This window comes from Excalfactoria chinensis, chromosome 9, assembly GCF_039878825.1.
Source record: "Excalfactoria chinensis isolate bCotChi1 chromosome 9, bCotChi1.hap2, whole genome shotgun sequence".
Lineage (NCBI taxonomy): Eukaryota > Metazoa > Chordata > Aves > Galliformes > Phasianidae > Excalfactoria > Excalfactoria chinensis.
Genome location: NC_092833.1, coordinates 11,343,971 through 11,358,019, shown reverse-complemented (window position 1 = coordinate 11,358,019; position 14,049 = coordinate 11,343,971). Strand labels below are relative to the sequence as shown.

The window sequence follows — 14,049 nt, the reverse complement described above, 5'->3', positions numbered from 1 at the left end:
TGCAGATTAACCCGCTACGCACCCACTGTGCAGCTGCACTCGTGGAGAACCCCTCAAGGAGACAAACAGCAGTTTATACCCCAGCGAGGAGCTCTGTATCATAGGAGCTATCAAGTCAAACACGCTTGTCTCGAGGAGCCGCAAACCCAAAAGACGAGCAGCAGAGCAGCAGCAGGTGCCCGCAGCTCTGCCCTCAGCACACCTGACAGCCGGCAGAGCCGCTCTGCTGACGGCAGGGCGAGGCGCAGGAGATGCGTCCTGGTACGTGTATGTGCACACACGCAGATGCCTGCATGTATGTACGCCAAAACAAGAAGTCGGCTGGCAAAAACCCACATCCGCGAGCAGAAGGTGCCGCAAAAAGCCTCCGTGAAACTCATCCTCGGAAACACCGAGCTGGAGGCAGCACGTCCCCATGCAAGGAGGGATCCCCCCGCCCTCCTGCCGGCAGACCCCCGGCCCGCCCCGCCGGAGCGCCGAGCAAGGCCGGGGAGCGGAGGGGGACGGCGCGTTGCCTCGGGAGGGGGCACAGCCTCGCTGCGGGCGGGGACCGGGCGTCCCGTGCCCACACAGCGCCCCTCCGCCCCTCGGGGCCGGGCACGGCACTGCGGCGCGCTGCTCCCTCCCGCAGCCCCGTCCCGTCCCGTCCCGTCCCGTCGCATCTCTCACCGGCGCGGGTGGTGTCGCTGAGGTCGTGGTTGGCGGCGCTGGCCCGCGGGTAGTCGCGCAGCTTCCTGCCGCTCAGGCTGAGCGTGCCGCTGGCCGCCGCTTCTTCCAAAGCTCGGTCCAAGGATCGGCTCCACGAGCCGGGGCCCGCGGGGCCGGCCGGAGGAGGACACGTCGCCGCGCTCCCCATCGGCATCACGGCGGAGCCGCCCTCCGGCGCCGCCAGCACCGCGGCCGCCATTTCCCCGCTCGCAGCGCAGCCACTGCCGCTCTCCGCCGCTCCGTTCGCGCGCCGCCGCGCAGGCGCAGGAGAGCCCGCCGACCGGTAGCGAGGGCGCACGCGCGTGGCTTGACAGGGAGCGCGCAGCGCGCACGCGCGTCTGCCGGGATTCCGCGCGTGTCGCTGACCGGGCGCGTGGTTAACGAAGGGCTGTTCCGAGATACCTGCCGGCTGTTCCGAGATACCTCCCGGCCGTGCCGGGTAACCCGGTGTGCGATGCTCCGCACCTGCCTCCACTACGCTGCTACAACTCCAGGTTAGCTGTGGGACGGCGCTGCTCCGCGCTCCCTCAGCAGCAAAAAAAGAGGGAAAACAGACGTGTATTTCCGAGCGAAGTGGGGAAGTACCGGCTGCTTTGTGCTTCCCCAGGGCAGCACCAAAGCCAGCAGAGCTTAGAAGGTGTTTGTAATGGCCATATCAGGCCTGATTTTGGGGTGGTGTTATATGAATCCAGGAGCCGAACCTGTTGATCTCTATGGGTTCCCTTCCATGCTGAGGGAAAGCACATCCCTAACTCACACGTGTAAAGGCGAGTGAGCTTACACAGCACCACTGCAGGGAGTGATTCCATTCAGGACACGGGCAGTAAGTGCACGCCTTCTTTAAATAACACCGCTTACGGTTACCTCCTTCACACCATTCAATAACAATTACATCGCTTACAAAGCCCATTAAGAAAGAGAATGTTCACATAACCAACACGTTGCCCAAGCGTTTACAATAGGAACAAGACAGTGTGAAACCTTTCACTTCTTTTTATTTGGAAAACAAAACAAAACAACAAACCAACCCCCCCAAAACTTAACAGCTTCAGAATTGATCAAATAACCTGTTCAAAAAATACCCAAAGGTACAGTGTAAAGCATCTGCTCCTTAAATACAAACCTGGTATTTCTTTGATGCATTGCATCAGTGTTTTGCATCTATGTTGATGCAAAAGGATTCTTTGTTGTTGTTGTTGTTGCATCGTGGCACATGGAAAATGTTGACACTGAAACAGAGCGAGCGGCAGCACGTTATCTAACTCCAATTCTAACAGTGACATGTTCCAGGAAAACCCCTATCAGCCATTAAGATTAAGCCACCTTAACACCGTTACGCTCAGCTTGTTCCTGCTAAGGTATGTCTGTCAACATGGAAAAGAAGGTACGTACTGTATTTGAGAACTATACAGCATCAAGGATGCATTCAGACCTCAAACTGAAAGCTCTTCTACAGTCAATGCTTTTATTATACTGAAGTCCCCAGTAAATGCTATTTAACATCGAATTTGAGATAGAAACGCAAGGAAACCAGTTCTGTAAGAAGTTCAGTGTAAACTCTTGGAGAAAATTAAAAGGAATTGAAACCACCCCAAACACCATAAACAGTTATGGATGCAGCAAGCTGAACATTCCTTCACCTGTACCTAAACTGCATTGCTGTAGAACAATGTTCAGCTGATTGGGCTGAGGCAGCTTTGTCTGTATGTTCATTCTGAACAGGTGCCTCATCTGTAGGGATGATACCAACCAATACTGGTAGTGACTCACTTGTTGCCATCCTGTGGATTCAGACACACAGAGGCCTCAAAAGAAGTGCCCACGTGCTCCTGCTTAGCATCTCATGTACACTGCTGGACCGCAGGCTTTCTCCCAGCAACACTACCCACCTACAGCCAGCTTCAAGGTGCCTGACCACTACTGAGCTTTACATCTCACGTCTCTTTGGTATAAACAAACCAGCGCCATTAAGATTGCATGCTTCTGGCCATTTGCACAAAGCAGAGAAAACCCTTCAGGGCAAGGTTTGCAAGATGAGGATCCTGTACCTGGAAGGGTAAGGAACTCTACCATACCACTGACCTTCTTGTGAACTGTTACATTTATTCCTATGAAATCACTCAAAAATGTAAGGTTATTGCCTTTAGATCGAGGGAAGAAAACAACAACTTACAAAAGAAAAGAGTCAGCAATAGTTCAAGGCAAAAAATAGGAGACAAGACATACTCATCTATCTGCCGATGATGCTAATGAAGTCCAGATATTTGCAGTATCAATTACTTTCCTGTTGCCAGTGCAGTATTCTTCCCAAGTGATCTGGACCATTTTTAAAGGATAAGAGTAGAATAGTCTCCATCCCGATTTCATATTGTGGGTCTCAGCTAACAGCTTTAATTGTGAAAAAGAGGCTGAAAACCATGAAGTCTCCGAGAAAGAAAGGAAGGAAAAAAAAAAAGTTGAACTTCAAAAGCACAAAGAAGTACAACCAATGCTCCCATGAAAAATGCTGCTACATCACTACCAAAGTATTCATGGACTGAGGCTCTGTGCCAAACTGCAGTCCAGAGGAACGTTCGTAGGCAGTCCCCAACACCATATAATGGTAGCTGTAATGAAACACTGACACAATCCTTACTACAGCATGGTGTCAAAGAACAGATACTCAGTAGTTTTAAACAAACAAAAAAAAAGCTTTTAACTTCATGTTTATATATTGATTGCAAGATGAACCAAAATCAGTGTTTGTCAACATCTGGGCAACAGAATCTGTTCCAACTGGGTAACGGTGTCACTGTAGCAGAACAGTTTCCCTACTTTTTGTGCCTTTCAGGGCAAAATGTCTTTTACTGTTCAAACTAGAAGTAATAAAGATAGCTATTTCTGACACCATCTTAGCAAGGAGTCTGGAGAATTTCAGTGACATATGTATTCTTCTGCCCACTTTTATCTCACTTTCTTAGACGGGTGGGATCAGTGCTTGTCCATTTGTCAGGTTAGCCCACTGTTACAAAACGGCTTCCTTTGTTCTGAGACAGTGCTGTTCTTTGTTCCTTCAGGATCCCAAAGCGTTCGTTCAGCGTCATCCCTGTCTGAATAAAAACAAAAGTAGTTTAACTTTGTTTAGTCCCTCCTGGCAGCACTGAAAAACCAAGAGCTACCATTTCTCATCATTCACTCACGACACACGTTGTCAAGACTGACAGTGTCCTTAGAAAAACGTAAAGAAGTTAAACTGAGGACAGACAGGCTGAAAAAGGACACTTTTACTACCCTCATTTCTCCCTACAGATTCTATGCAACTTCAGCAAATACAGCTGTTTGAGTTCTATAATGTAGTTTCTTTCCAGCTCATCCAGTTGAAGCTGTAGACTGAAGTCCAGTCCTAAAGTTCAAGTAACTGTCACAGTGTAGTAAGAGACCATTTTTGGCCTATTGCTTGTTCACAGAAGAAACAAATCCAGACCCATGCCCCGACCCCACATAGTTTTCCTGCAGATGGCAGTAAGAAACTGATTACAAGAACAGTCTCATCTTGTGGTCAAGTTCTCCACCATCAAACCCTCTGTCAGCCAGTAAGAATTCCCTCAAAGACAGCACTACGATTTCTGCATCTAATTACTCATCTTTATTAAAACAGTGAACATTTTCTCATCTTTCAAGTGTTTATGTCATCACACTTGATGTTTTTCTTTTCCTTTCTTGTTATAAATACCCCTAGGCACACAGCAAAAGTTGCTGCGTAAGTTAATTTAGCATCAAGATTCCATACAGGCTATGCCACCAAATGGAGCTCATCCCTGAATTACACACACTAGTTGATTTAAGAACAGCATGAACACCAGAAGGCTTGTAGAAATATTTAGCAATTTACATCCCATTTAAAGCACGTGGGCACACAAGATGTAAACCAGAGGAACAGGAACAGCAAGTTCAGGTGCTTGCTTGAAGTTACACAGCAAGTTGGGGGAAGAACTGGAAGTAGAAGCAAGAAGTAGTCACTAGTTTCCACTTTTTATCACCAGTGGGTCTAGGAAGAAAGCGTTTGGCTCATGACATTTGATCTGCATTGAATCTACATCCACGTTTAAGAAACGAAAATGCATTTACCTGCTTTCCAACACTATTAATATCAAACTGCAATGGAACCCCTTTGGGAATCTTCTTCTCTTCAGATTGGTCCCTCTTCATCAGAAACGGGGGCACAGGAGTACGAGTTAATCGCAGTTTCTGGGAACTGTGAAAGAAGAAGATTAGATGGGACACAGCAAACACGTTCTATGCAATGAAGCCTTCTTACAGATAGAACTATAAGCTTTTTATCAAGCCACTTGATTATGCTGGCTAAATAGCCGGAGAGCTCATATTCAAGAAGGCAGAAGTCAAGCAGAACTACAGAAGTGAAGCATTTGTTATTGTTATCATAAAGCAAGCACCTCAAAAGGAAGCAACCTTATCTTTCAATGACAATCCTATTATTCATGGTTAATTATTCTCATAAATTTATAAAATAAAAACTGGTACAGTCTTCCTTACAGACAAAACGCTACAAACACCTCATGAATCAACAGTAACTTCAATTTCACAAAGACAAATACAGCAATGTTTGCCTTAAGCACAGTTTTCCCAGTATCATCATTGATCAGGCAGAAACAACTACCATCACTCATCAATTAGATGCACATTCATTTTCATTCGGTCAGGGGAGCAAAATAACCACAAAACAGCCTGAAATGGAAGAGGCAGACAAGGTGAAAAATCTACCAGCTCACTACTTTTCAGCTCCATACACCAGTCCAAGGCCCTGACTGGGAGGTGCCTTGTGAAACCCAACTGTGACAATACTCAAATACAACTCAGAAGTACTCAATAAAGGGACACTTGGAAGTCTTCACAATAAGCTGTCACTTTGAGGTCACCTGACAGACTACCTGCAAGGAACTTGCCAAATGGTTCAGGAACAGCAATATCAGTTACACTGAGAAAGTCTGAGTCTTTAAAACTCACATTGGGGTTATGATCGCTCCTGGGTTCTCAATGGACACAGTCAGAATCCCTCCACTTGTGGTAGAAGTTCGCCATCTAGTTTGAAAACACAGAAACCACTTACAAAAACATTACAGAAATTTCATTCAGATTATCTCCAAACGTATTTCTAAAACTCTTGCTAAAAAAGAATGTGCAAGCTTTAAATTGACAGTCAATATGACGACCACATGCAGCCTACAATCTTGGTTATTGTTTCTTGTATCCATGTTATCTAAACTTATCAGGTGAACTCTAGATCCCATGCTGGCAAGGTGTACCAAAGCTGCAGTACTGACTGAAATGTTCACTTTAAGACATACACGCTCCTTGCCACGGGTAAAGCCAAGTTAGTTTCTACTAGTTAGTAGAAAATCCAAAAGGTGACATACTGCAGTTCAGTGGCATATGCTGCTTACTCAGCCTGCTTTGTTATCAACAGCAAAACTGCAAAGAGCGTATCAGGCTGTGAATGATAAGCAGTATGCATGAGTGGCAGACACTAGTCTGTTCCTTATGTAGCTGTCACCTTCCTCCTCAATCCTGCAAGCACCTTATGCAAACAAACTCCTGCTGGTTACATTGGAAGACAATTGAGGAAACAACTGAGAAAAGCAGGAGGATCACTGTCACTCAGCTGAGATGCCTACAAGTGAAAAAACAAACAAACAAAAAAACAACCAGAAAAAAAACATATATTACAGAAACCAGGAGCAGAAATTGGAACTAAATGGAGAACAGCAGTAAAAACAAGTAACCATAATGAAGTTTTCCAGCTGGAATACTTACTGACGAGTTCTTTTTGCTGTCTGATTATCAATATCTTCTGCTGGCTGCACTTGGGCCTGCACCTGAAATCACATCAATACAGACACTGTATTTGCATACTGTTTCAACTGCCCTCGCAGCAGCTGAAGATAGAGCAGTCAAAAAACAGAAGTTGAAAGCTGTTTGTACATGCAGGGCTTTATTTTCAGAGGAACATAAAAATATCTGTTGTATTACTTCTGCAAGACACTGGAAGGAAATCATCGTAAGAACACTAAACATTTTCAACATAATCATTAATAAATTAACCAACAGAGGTGGAAACATCTTTCAGAACTACCTCAGGAAACACTTTATCAAGTTAAAATGACACCAGGACTGCAAGAGAAAGATGGCTAAATGGAATTATATGTTACGTAATATCCAAAACACCTCTTAAGTTCCACTGCTCTTTTAAATGAGTTTGGTTTGGTTTTCTCCTGCTCATAATTCTGCAATTCCTGTCAATGGAAGACAGCAACAACCTATAGTCAAAACCATGGCAGACATAGGATGAGGACACAAATGAAAAATGAGAACACTGCTATCTTTCACTGCACTCTCTATTTTCTTGCTTGTACTCAAAATAACTAAGAGATCCTTAGCATTCAGATAAGATAGTCATAATCAGGTTCTAAGACACTGCTCTATCATTTTGCTGAATGTAATTGTTGAAAGCCGTGCACTGCATTCTAACACTTGTAAGACGAAAAAGTAATAGCTTGTAACCATCCTGAAATGGAGAAGTTCCACACCCTTCAAGCAGTTCAGCTACAGCGAAACAGGAAGTAAGACTCAATGGCCTACAACAACTGAAGAGAAGTACATTTCCCCAGAGGAACATGTGCCTCCTTAACAGTTTGCTTGAAGTTTCTACTCAGATTTGATGTTTAAACTTGATTTGTTAATATCAGTGTTACAGATTAGCTTAGAATCTGTGGCACAATACTGTTGTTTTCAGTGATGTGTCATTACCTTCAATCCTCTTCGAAACAGGAAAGTTGCTTGACGAGTGTCTTTCTGCTGATTTAGTTTGTTTCCAATTCTGGCAAAAGCAGATGGCATGTTATTCCTGGAATATATCAAAAAGGGGATTATCGAAGGCTTCCTACATAGATAACATTTCAGAGAGACAGCTTTGAAGTCTGTCTGCAGAGCTGCCTCCTTGAGGTAGAACATTTCAATTGTAATAAGTTTCTCACCTCCTAGATAGAAAATGCACTCAAAAATGTAGGAATTTCTAGGACTGAGATTACAGATTCACAGAACCATTTAGGATGGAAAAAACCTTTAAGACCACCAAGTCCACCACTAACCACTTATGTAAGCCCCACACCCACACACCTCTTAGCTTGTACTGTGGGCCGTGGTTTAGTGGAGATATATTCAAGGTAGGTGCACGGTTTGAATGGATGATCTTGGAGGTCTTTACCAACCTTGGTGGTTCTATGAAGTGCAGCACCTGTCATCAGGAATCCTGCTTCCCTGGTTATTAGTTCTGCTTTATTTTGCTTGATATCCTCCAGCACTTTAAATGCTGCTCTTTAGATGAAAAAAAAAATAAGAAAAAAGCTGCGTTGATGACTACAAACAAAGCTTTGTTTACAGTTTCCACAACAGTCACGCAGTGAAAATTTCCACTGCAGAAACCAATCTAGTTGCAGTTTGTAGTAGATGTAAATCAATTCCGGCTCAAATAAATCCGCAATAGCGTCTGTGAAACTGAAGGTGGCACCACCTTCCACAAAAGATATTTAGAAAGTTCACTCAACTGTGGATATTGCTTTTAAGCAACAGTGGCCGTTTTCACATAGGCTGCCTGCGGCATAAATGAAAGAAAATGCCAGGTCCTCCCAAACGCAGGTAATTCCCAAGTATTCTACCTGGTTATATATATATCTATCTTTGTATCAAGATCACCTCACACTCACCTACCAGCTCTGCTCAACTTCATAATGTACCAACAGTCTTGACATTATTACTACTCCCAGTTGCAACCGTCTTCTCTTGGCCTCAGTGCTGTCACAAATAAGACTCTTTATGGAAAGCTGCCAAGAAGAATTTGGAAATCAGACATGGTATTTTACCTTCTGCTTAGTGGGGCAGGTCTCCTGAGGGCTGCAATTTGTTTTCTCTGCATTTCAGTTTGCCTCTGTAAGTTCGGTTTCTTTTTCAGAACGGGATAATTTCGTTGTGTGTTCTTAAAAATAAGAAAACAGAATGCAACGGGTATTTATAATGTATACATTAATGACTAGTTAATAAACTGCTCAAAACACACTGTAACTTTTGAAATACCACCTACACTTTTAAGAGTCATACATTGCCTTTGTCACCAGGCCCAAAAAAGAAAAGCACAGCTTATCAGTTACTTTTGTTTTATCTCTCCATATAACCAACAAAATATAGCCTTCATGCACCCTTACAATTGTTACTCTGCACAAATCCAAAAGCAAACCCTGTTCTACAAGTCAAGACTTTGTGGAGTAAGCAACAAAGCACTGGAGGAATGCAGAACAGGAAGCACACTGAGAGAAGTATTCTGCAAAATTCATTTTTATAACAGGCATATGCTTAACACTCACATGTCTGCAGGTTCACTGGTTTCTAGCAAAGCGGCAGAAATGACAAAGGAGCTCCTAACAATGGAGCTTTCCTTGCAAACGCACAGCAACTACCAGCACACTTACACAGAACATCCTTCTGCACTTGAATTTTCATGCCTTGCAAACTAATTAAGTGTTCAAAAGCTTTCAATCTTTGTCATTAACCATTCCCTCCAAAACAAAGACCGACTCGGCCAAGACATCCCCCCATTTCACAAAACACTGCATCAGATGCTTGTGTTACCGACAAGCATACTGGAATATATTTCAATAGTCTCCGTGTTCAGTTTCTAAACCGTTCTTACTTTCTGTGGAGTGAAGGTTACACCTAATGCATTAATTACCTTCTCACTAAGTGGCTGTCTGTTCAGAGGACTAACTCCTTTGTGTGAACCCATTGCTTTCTTGGCTGCCAAGCCAGTTATAACTCCATAAGGATGCTTCTTCCCCACAATCTTCTTTCTTTGTCCCAAATGATTTTTACCATAACCTGCAAAAACAAAACAACCACGTGAGATCAAAAATTCCTGACATTTTTACGGTGTTGAGATGACACGCAAGTGATGCAAGTTATTTGGTAGCACACTTCAAGCATTAGAGCAGAAGCTGCCACTACATCTGGAGACACTTTGGTCAGACAGTTATTTCAGTAAGTTTGGATCTAATCCTAGACAGCAATAACCAGCTTCTCATATAGATCTTACTTTTCTCACTCTCAATGCATTATTCATGCCCAAAATTCGTTATGTGACACATCTGCAGGAATAATTAAAGAGTCTTTCTGGCATAGGATACTACCAAATGCTCTAAAACAGACCTTCATCGAGTGCTGAACAACACAAAACCAAAACAAGTAATTCAGCTCCCGGCCATTCAGCAAATTTTAAATTAACAGTTTAATGAAGAAAACAAGTGGGATGGGTAAGGAACAACTTCAAAGTTTATTTATGTAGATCAGTTGTTTCCTAGTCATGTCTTCAGAATAAAAGAACACAGCAAACAGCCCACAGAACCATATTAAACAGTATACAAATTACATCATGTTTAAAGTGTTTTCAATTAGAAGTCTGCATGGCAGTCTGGAAATGACTGGGAAATGACAGCAGCCTTTAGATATAAAAGGCCTGTGTGTCTGAGGTCTGTAGTATAAACATCTCAAGTCTCCAGTGACAAGAGTTTGGTTAACCCTGTCTGGAGCCATTTAGCTTCATGCTGTGTAAACACAGTGCCTCGGTTTTACCCTGAAGTCAGCCCCTCTAGAACCCCAGACTGTAAGATAAATTTAGGACTACGAAGATAGCTCGACAGCAACAGACGCTTCTAAACTTGATATATGTGATGTCATGGCATTGATAACACATCTGTGCTTCTTCACCAGATGGGAGCCATCACAAGAAGCAAAGCCACTGATCAGAATGTAGCTTGGATAAATTTGGTCTTGAGAAAACGCAATGCAATCACAGCGTGAACAGTTAGCAAATACTTCCCTATGAACAGAAGGGCTGAAGAACAGTTATTTAAGCTGCAAGGGACCTCCCAAGCTCTCTGGACCAAGCTCTGCTCAGTGAAATGACAACTTCAAAGTTAGCTCAAGCTCCACAGGGTTTTGTGTGGCTGCATTCTGTATATCACCAAGGACAACTTTTATTCAAATGAACAATGTTCTTCTCTCTGTTTCTTCCCACAAGAGCTGAAAAGAATCCCAGCTCAAGATCTTTGCCTCCTTCCAGAGACTTTGGCAGCCACTTAAAACCAGTGGGAACTGAATGCCATTGAGCTTTTGTGGTTTCTGTAGCTGTTCACTTATCAGAGTAACTTCAGTGGCAATGGAGCAGCAGTAAATCTGCTTACCGGTTACAAGTTATAACTTAAATGCTCAGAACTGTTTAATGAGACCTTCTGCTCAAAAACAATATAGAAGAGATTTGCTTCAATGGAAGGAAATGGGTAGAGCTGTATAGAAGGGAACAGTAACTTATTTACAGTGTTTCAACATAGGAAGGTAGCAATTTTGCAATAAGTTTGCCTTTTTCCTAGAATGAAAGCAAAAAAGGAGGGCAGGTTCCAAGAAATTCAAGTAACTGCCAAGACAGCTGCATTCAGCATTTTTATTCGAAGCTCATGTTCTTCCTAAAACTCTAAATTGTGATATTTGCCTCTTTTGTGCCCTTTAGATCACGAACGATTGTACTTGATAGCTGAGGCCATAAACAGAAGCCTATGTGTGACAGTCCGCCACTTAAACTCACTGACACCCCCACAAATATTCTTACACTTGGCCCAACTGATGTGAAACACTTTCCTGTACTTCCAAATATTTACCAAAGATGCACAGGTTAAGTAACGCTGCTATGTAGTCCTGTCTAAAGAGCAAAACTCCTCTGGAGCCCTGAGCTACATGACATTCCATAGGCTCTGAAGACACATGGGTCTAAGTTGTTGAATTCAAACTGCTGCTACAGCAAACATTAAGCAGTGACAATGAAAACATGGGGATTACTGTGTATGCGCCAGTCTGATGCGCATGTGGTTTAAATCAATGCTACTGAACAAGAAACTGCATGTCCTAACTTAAACACTTCATTAGCTGAGCAGGTAACTTCCTGCATGCAGCACCATGCAGTGCTAAAAAGGTACTTTGCAAAACTCAACGTAAGAAAAAACAGACTTGATTTCTAGCAGGTGACAGTCATGTATTGGACACATGGGAATCATTTTCTGAACGACTCCCATTTATTGAAGAAAATTCAAGTTATTCAGGAAATCTCCAGTAAAGCTCTTGTGCACTTTTCCCCTCTTTACTCCCCGCTTATGTGATTCCTTCCCTGCTGTTGTAATCCACTGTAAAAACACATGCTGAAGAAGGCTGACGTGGTACTTCCTTTACAACCCAGAGTCTTAAGAAGAAAAGCCGACTCAGAAAGTCTTCACTATCCATCTGTAAACCCCAGAGGCAACACTACAGACGGCAGGTACGGCTACTTTTCTGTTTTCCAGGAGCTGAATTCTACCTAGTGCATATAAATACTCTGGCTCTTTTTCACAAAGCTCTAAGGTTTGGCAAGGCTTCTGCATTTCCTAATACGTGGGCTTTAGTGCAAGCATTCTTTCTATGCATTTCTGAAAGGGGACAAAATATGAACACAGTTTCTGAAGCTATCTCCATATATCAGAAGGTAAGCAGATCCTTCCTTTAACCCAGAGTGTCCATCAAGTGCCCAAATTCCGTATTGGCCTGACGTGTCACAGCATATTGGTTACACCACCTTTCTGTTGTTGGATCCCCCATTTGGAGCCTGGTGTCCTGAATTGCTGCGTTCGGTTCTGTTGGAGTCCTCTTTTCATTTTGGGGGAATACTGCTTTCTCTCTTCTTTCTTGTTCAGTTTAATTATATCATCTGTAAAAACAGAAGGAAAAAAAAAAAAAAGAAAGATTTGACATATTTCAGACACATTCTACACCTAAAGAAAAAACTTGAACAGATGAGAGTCATGTGAAACAAACTGGTTAATCTTGCAAAGGCACCACATACAAGTTAGGGGTCCAGAAATATTATCTCTATGAAACACCCAGGCCTGTAGTCTTACAGTATCTCTTTCCCCTAAAACCTTATGAAATAAGCACACAACACCCAAGCTACTTTTAAAATTGTGGTATTTACTCAAACACCACGTTTTAATCAAATTACTCTGCTAGTTTTTGTATACAATTAAAGATCAACCTGTCTCATTCTCACACTTCCTAGATTTCAGACAAATGGCCCGTTCAAGACACAGCACTTTCATCTCAAGTTACTTAATAAAATCACACAAAGAAAACTAAGTCAAGGCATGAGAACAGCTTCATCTGCACCTGCTGCCCCTGAATTGCAGTTGTATGTCCTGCTGGAGGCAATGACGTAGCCCCACATCCAGTCAAGGGACATTGTCACCCGGAAGAGTTTGGTAAACAAAACGTCACCATGACAGCACAGCAATTCTCTGCCATCTGTTGTCAGTCAATGTCCAGAACACAAAGCAGTGGTAAATTCAAAAGCCAACTCGGTCAAATAAGAAAACGTTTGACTTTCATTAAGACAGCTGACCACTGAGGACTGATGGAGTTATTGCTTGTAACCTTACTCGGGTAAAAAGACGTAGTGTGCCACTCCTTAAAGAGACTTAGAGAAATGCTGTCGTGGTACTCCACATTCAGAAGAACTCTAAACATCATTCAGTCGTCTCCATCACGGGAACAAAGAGCAACAATGCAATATCCATACAGGGAATACATACAATAAGAGGATGTACATAAGGCGGCCAACTCTTTTGTTGCATTGTTTCGCTTTTCGAAGCAGACCTCTCAGTTCCAACATAACATTCTTTGATAACACCGTGGAGCAGTCCCGGAGCACAGAACAGCTGCTTTTGGTGGCACTGTTGGGCCACCACACACAGCACGGCAGCCGGGCACTGAGGGTCAGTGGAAATCGCACGTTAAAGGTAACACCACGCTTTATTTGCCTGACGTATCTCAGCCGAGCTCCAGAGCAAAGCGGGCAGGTTACCAGCTCCGAACACCGCAGGGAAGCGGGCGCGGCCTGCTGACCCCCGCCGGGCGCGGCCTGGCCCCGCCGCCGCTCCGTCCCACCCACCCCTCACCGAGCGCACGGCTCAGCCGCAGCCCCTCGCGCTTTCCGGCGGCGCCCCGCTCACCCAACGACATGTCGATCTTCTCCAGGCTGTCGCTGCTGCCGCTCCGGATGCCCGCAGCGGCCGAGGACCCGGACAGCAACGCCGCGGCCCCGAACCCGTTCATGGCCGCCCGCAGGACCACCGCCACCACCGCCGTCTCCCCGCGACCTCCCCCAACGGACTGCGAGCGGAACGTGCGCGTGCGCATGCGCAGACAGCGTGGGGCGCGTGC

At 44.2% G+C, this 14,049-nt stretch overlaps 2 protein-coding genes across 13 annotated transcripts in view; both read right to left on the bottom strand.

Moving 5' to 3' along the window:
- The window catches only part of LRCH3 (leucine rich repeats and calponin homology domain containing 3), a 47,974-nt gene extending 47,002 nt beyond the window's left edge, over positions 1-972 (bottom strand). For all 12 annotated transcript variants that reach the window (XM_072344923.1, XM_072344932.1, XM_072344920.1 and 9 more), the window contains exon 1: positions 670-972. In XM_072344923.1, coding sequence (XP_072201024.1) covers positions 670-907 — 238 coding nt within the window. In that variant the 5' untranslated portion in view covers positions 908-972. The remainder of the gene's footprint in view (positions 1-669) is intronic.
- A 712-nt stretch (positions 973-1,684) lies between these two features.
- On the bottom strand, positions 1,685-14,026 carry FYTTD1 (forty-two-three domain containing 1). Its single transcript, XM_072344810.1, has 9 exons — positions 13,839-14,026; positions 12,410-12,541; positions 9,488-9,633; positions 8,625-8,737; positions 7,513-7,609; positions 6,520-6,581; positions 5,713-5,787; positions 4,816-4,942; positions 1,685-3,797 (listed from the first exon to the last, which is right to left on the bottom strand). Exons 1-9 carry the CDS (start codon positions 14,023-14,025, stop codon positions 3,702-3,704), a joined length of 1,035 nt encoding a protein of 344 aa, XP_072200911.1. The 5' UTR covers position 14,026; the 3' UTR covers positions 1,685-3,701.
- Positions 14,027-14,049: the final 23 nt, after the last annotated feature.

Excerpts from the sequence above, each read along its gene's own strand:
- FYTTD1 (XM_072344810.1), bottom strand. The coding sequence starts at position 14,025 with ATGCGCACGCGCACGTTCCGCTCGCAGTCCGTTGGGGGAGGTCGCGGG. Across the intron at positions 7,610-8,624 it reads CCTGCCCCACTAAGCAGAAG|GAATAACATGCCATCTGCTT; the intron begins GTAAAATACCAT and ends GATATATTCCAG. Across the intron at positions 6,582-7,512 it reads TGTTTCGAAGAGGATTGAAG|GTGCAGGCCCAAGTGCAGCC; the intron begins GTAATGACACAT and ends ATGTGATTTCAG.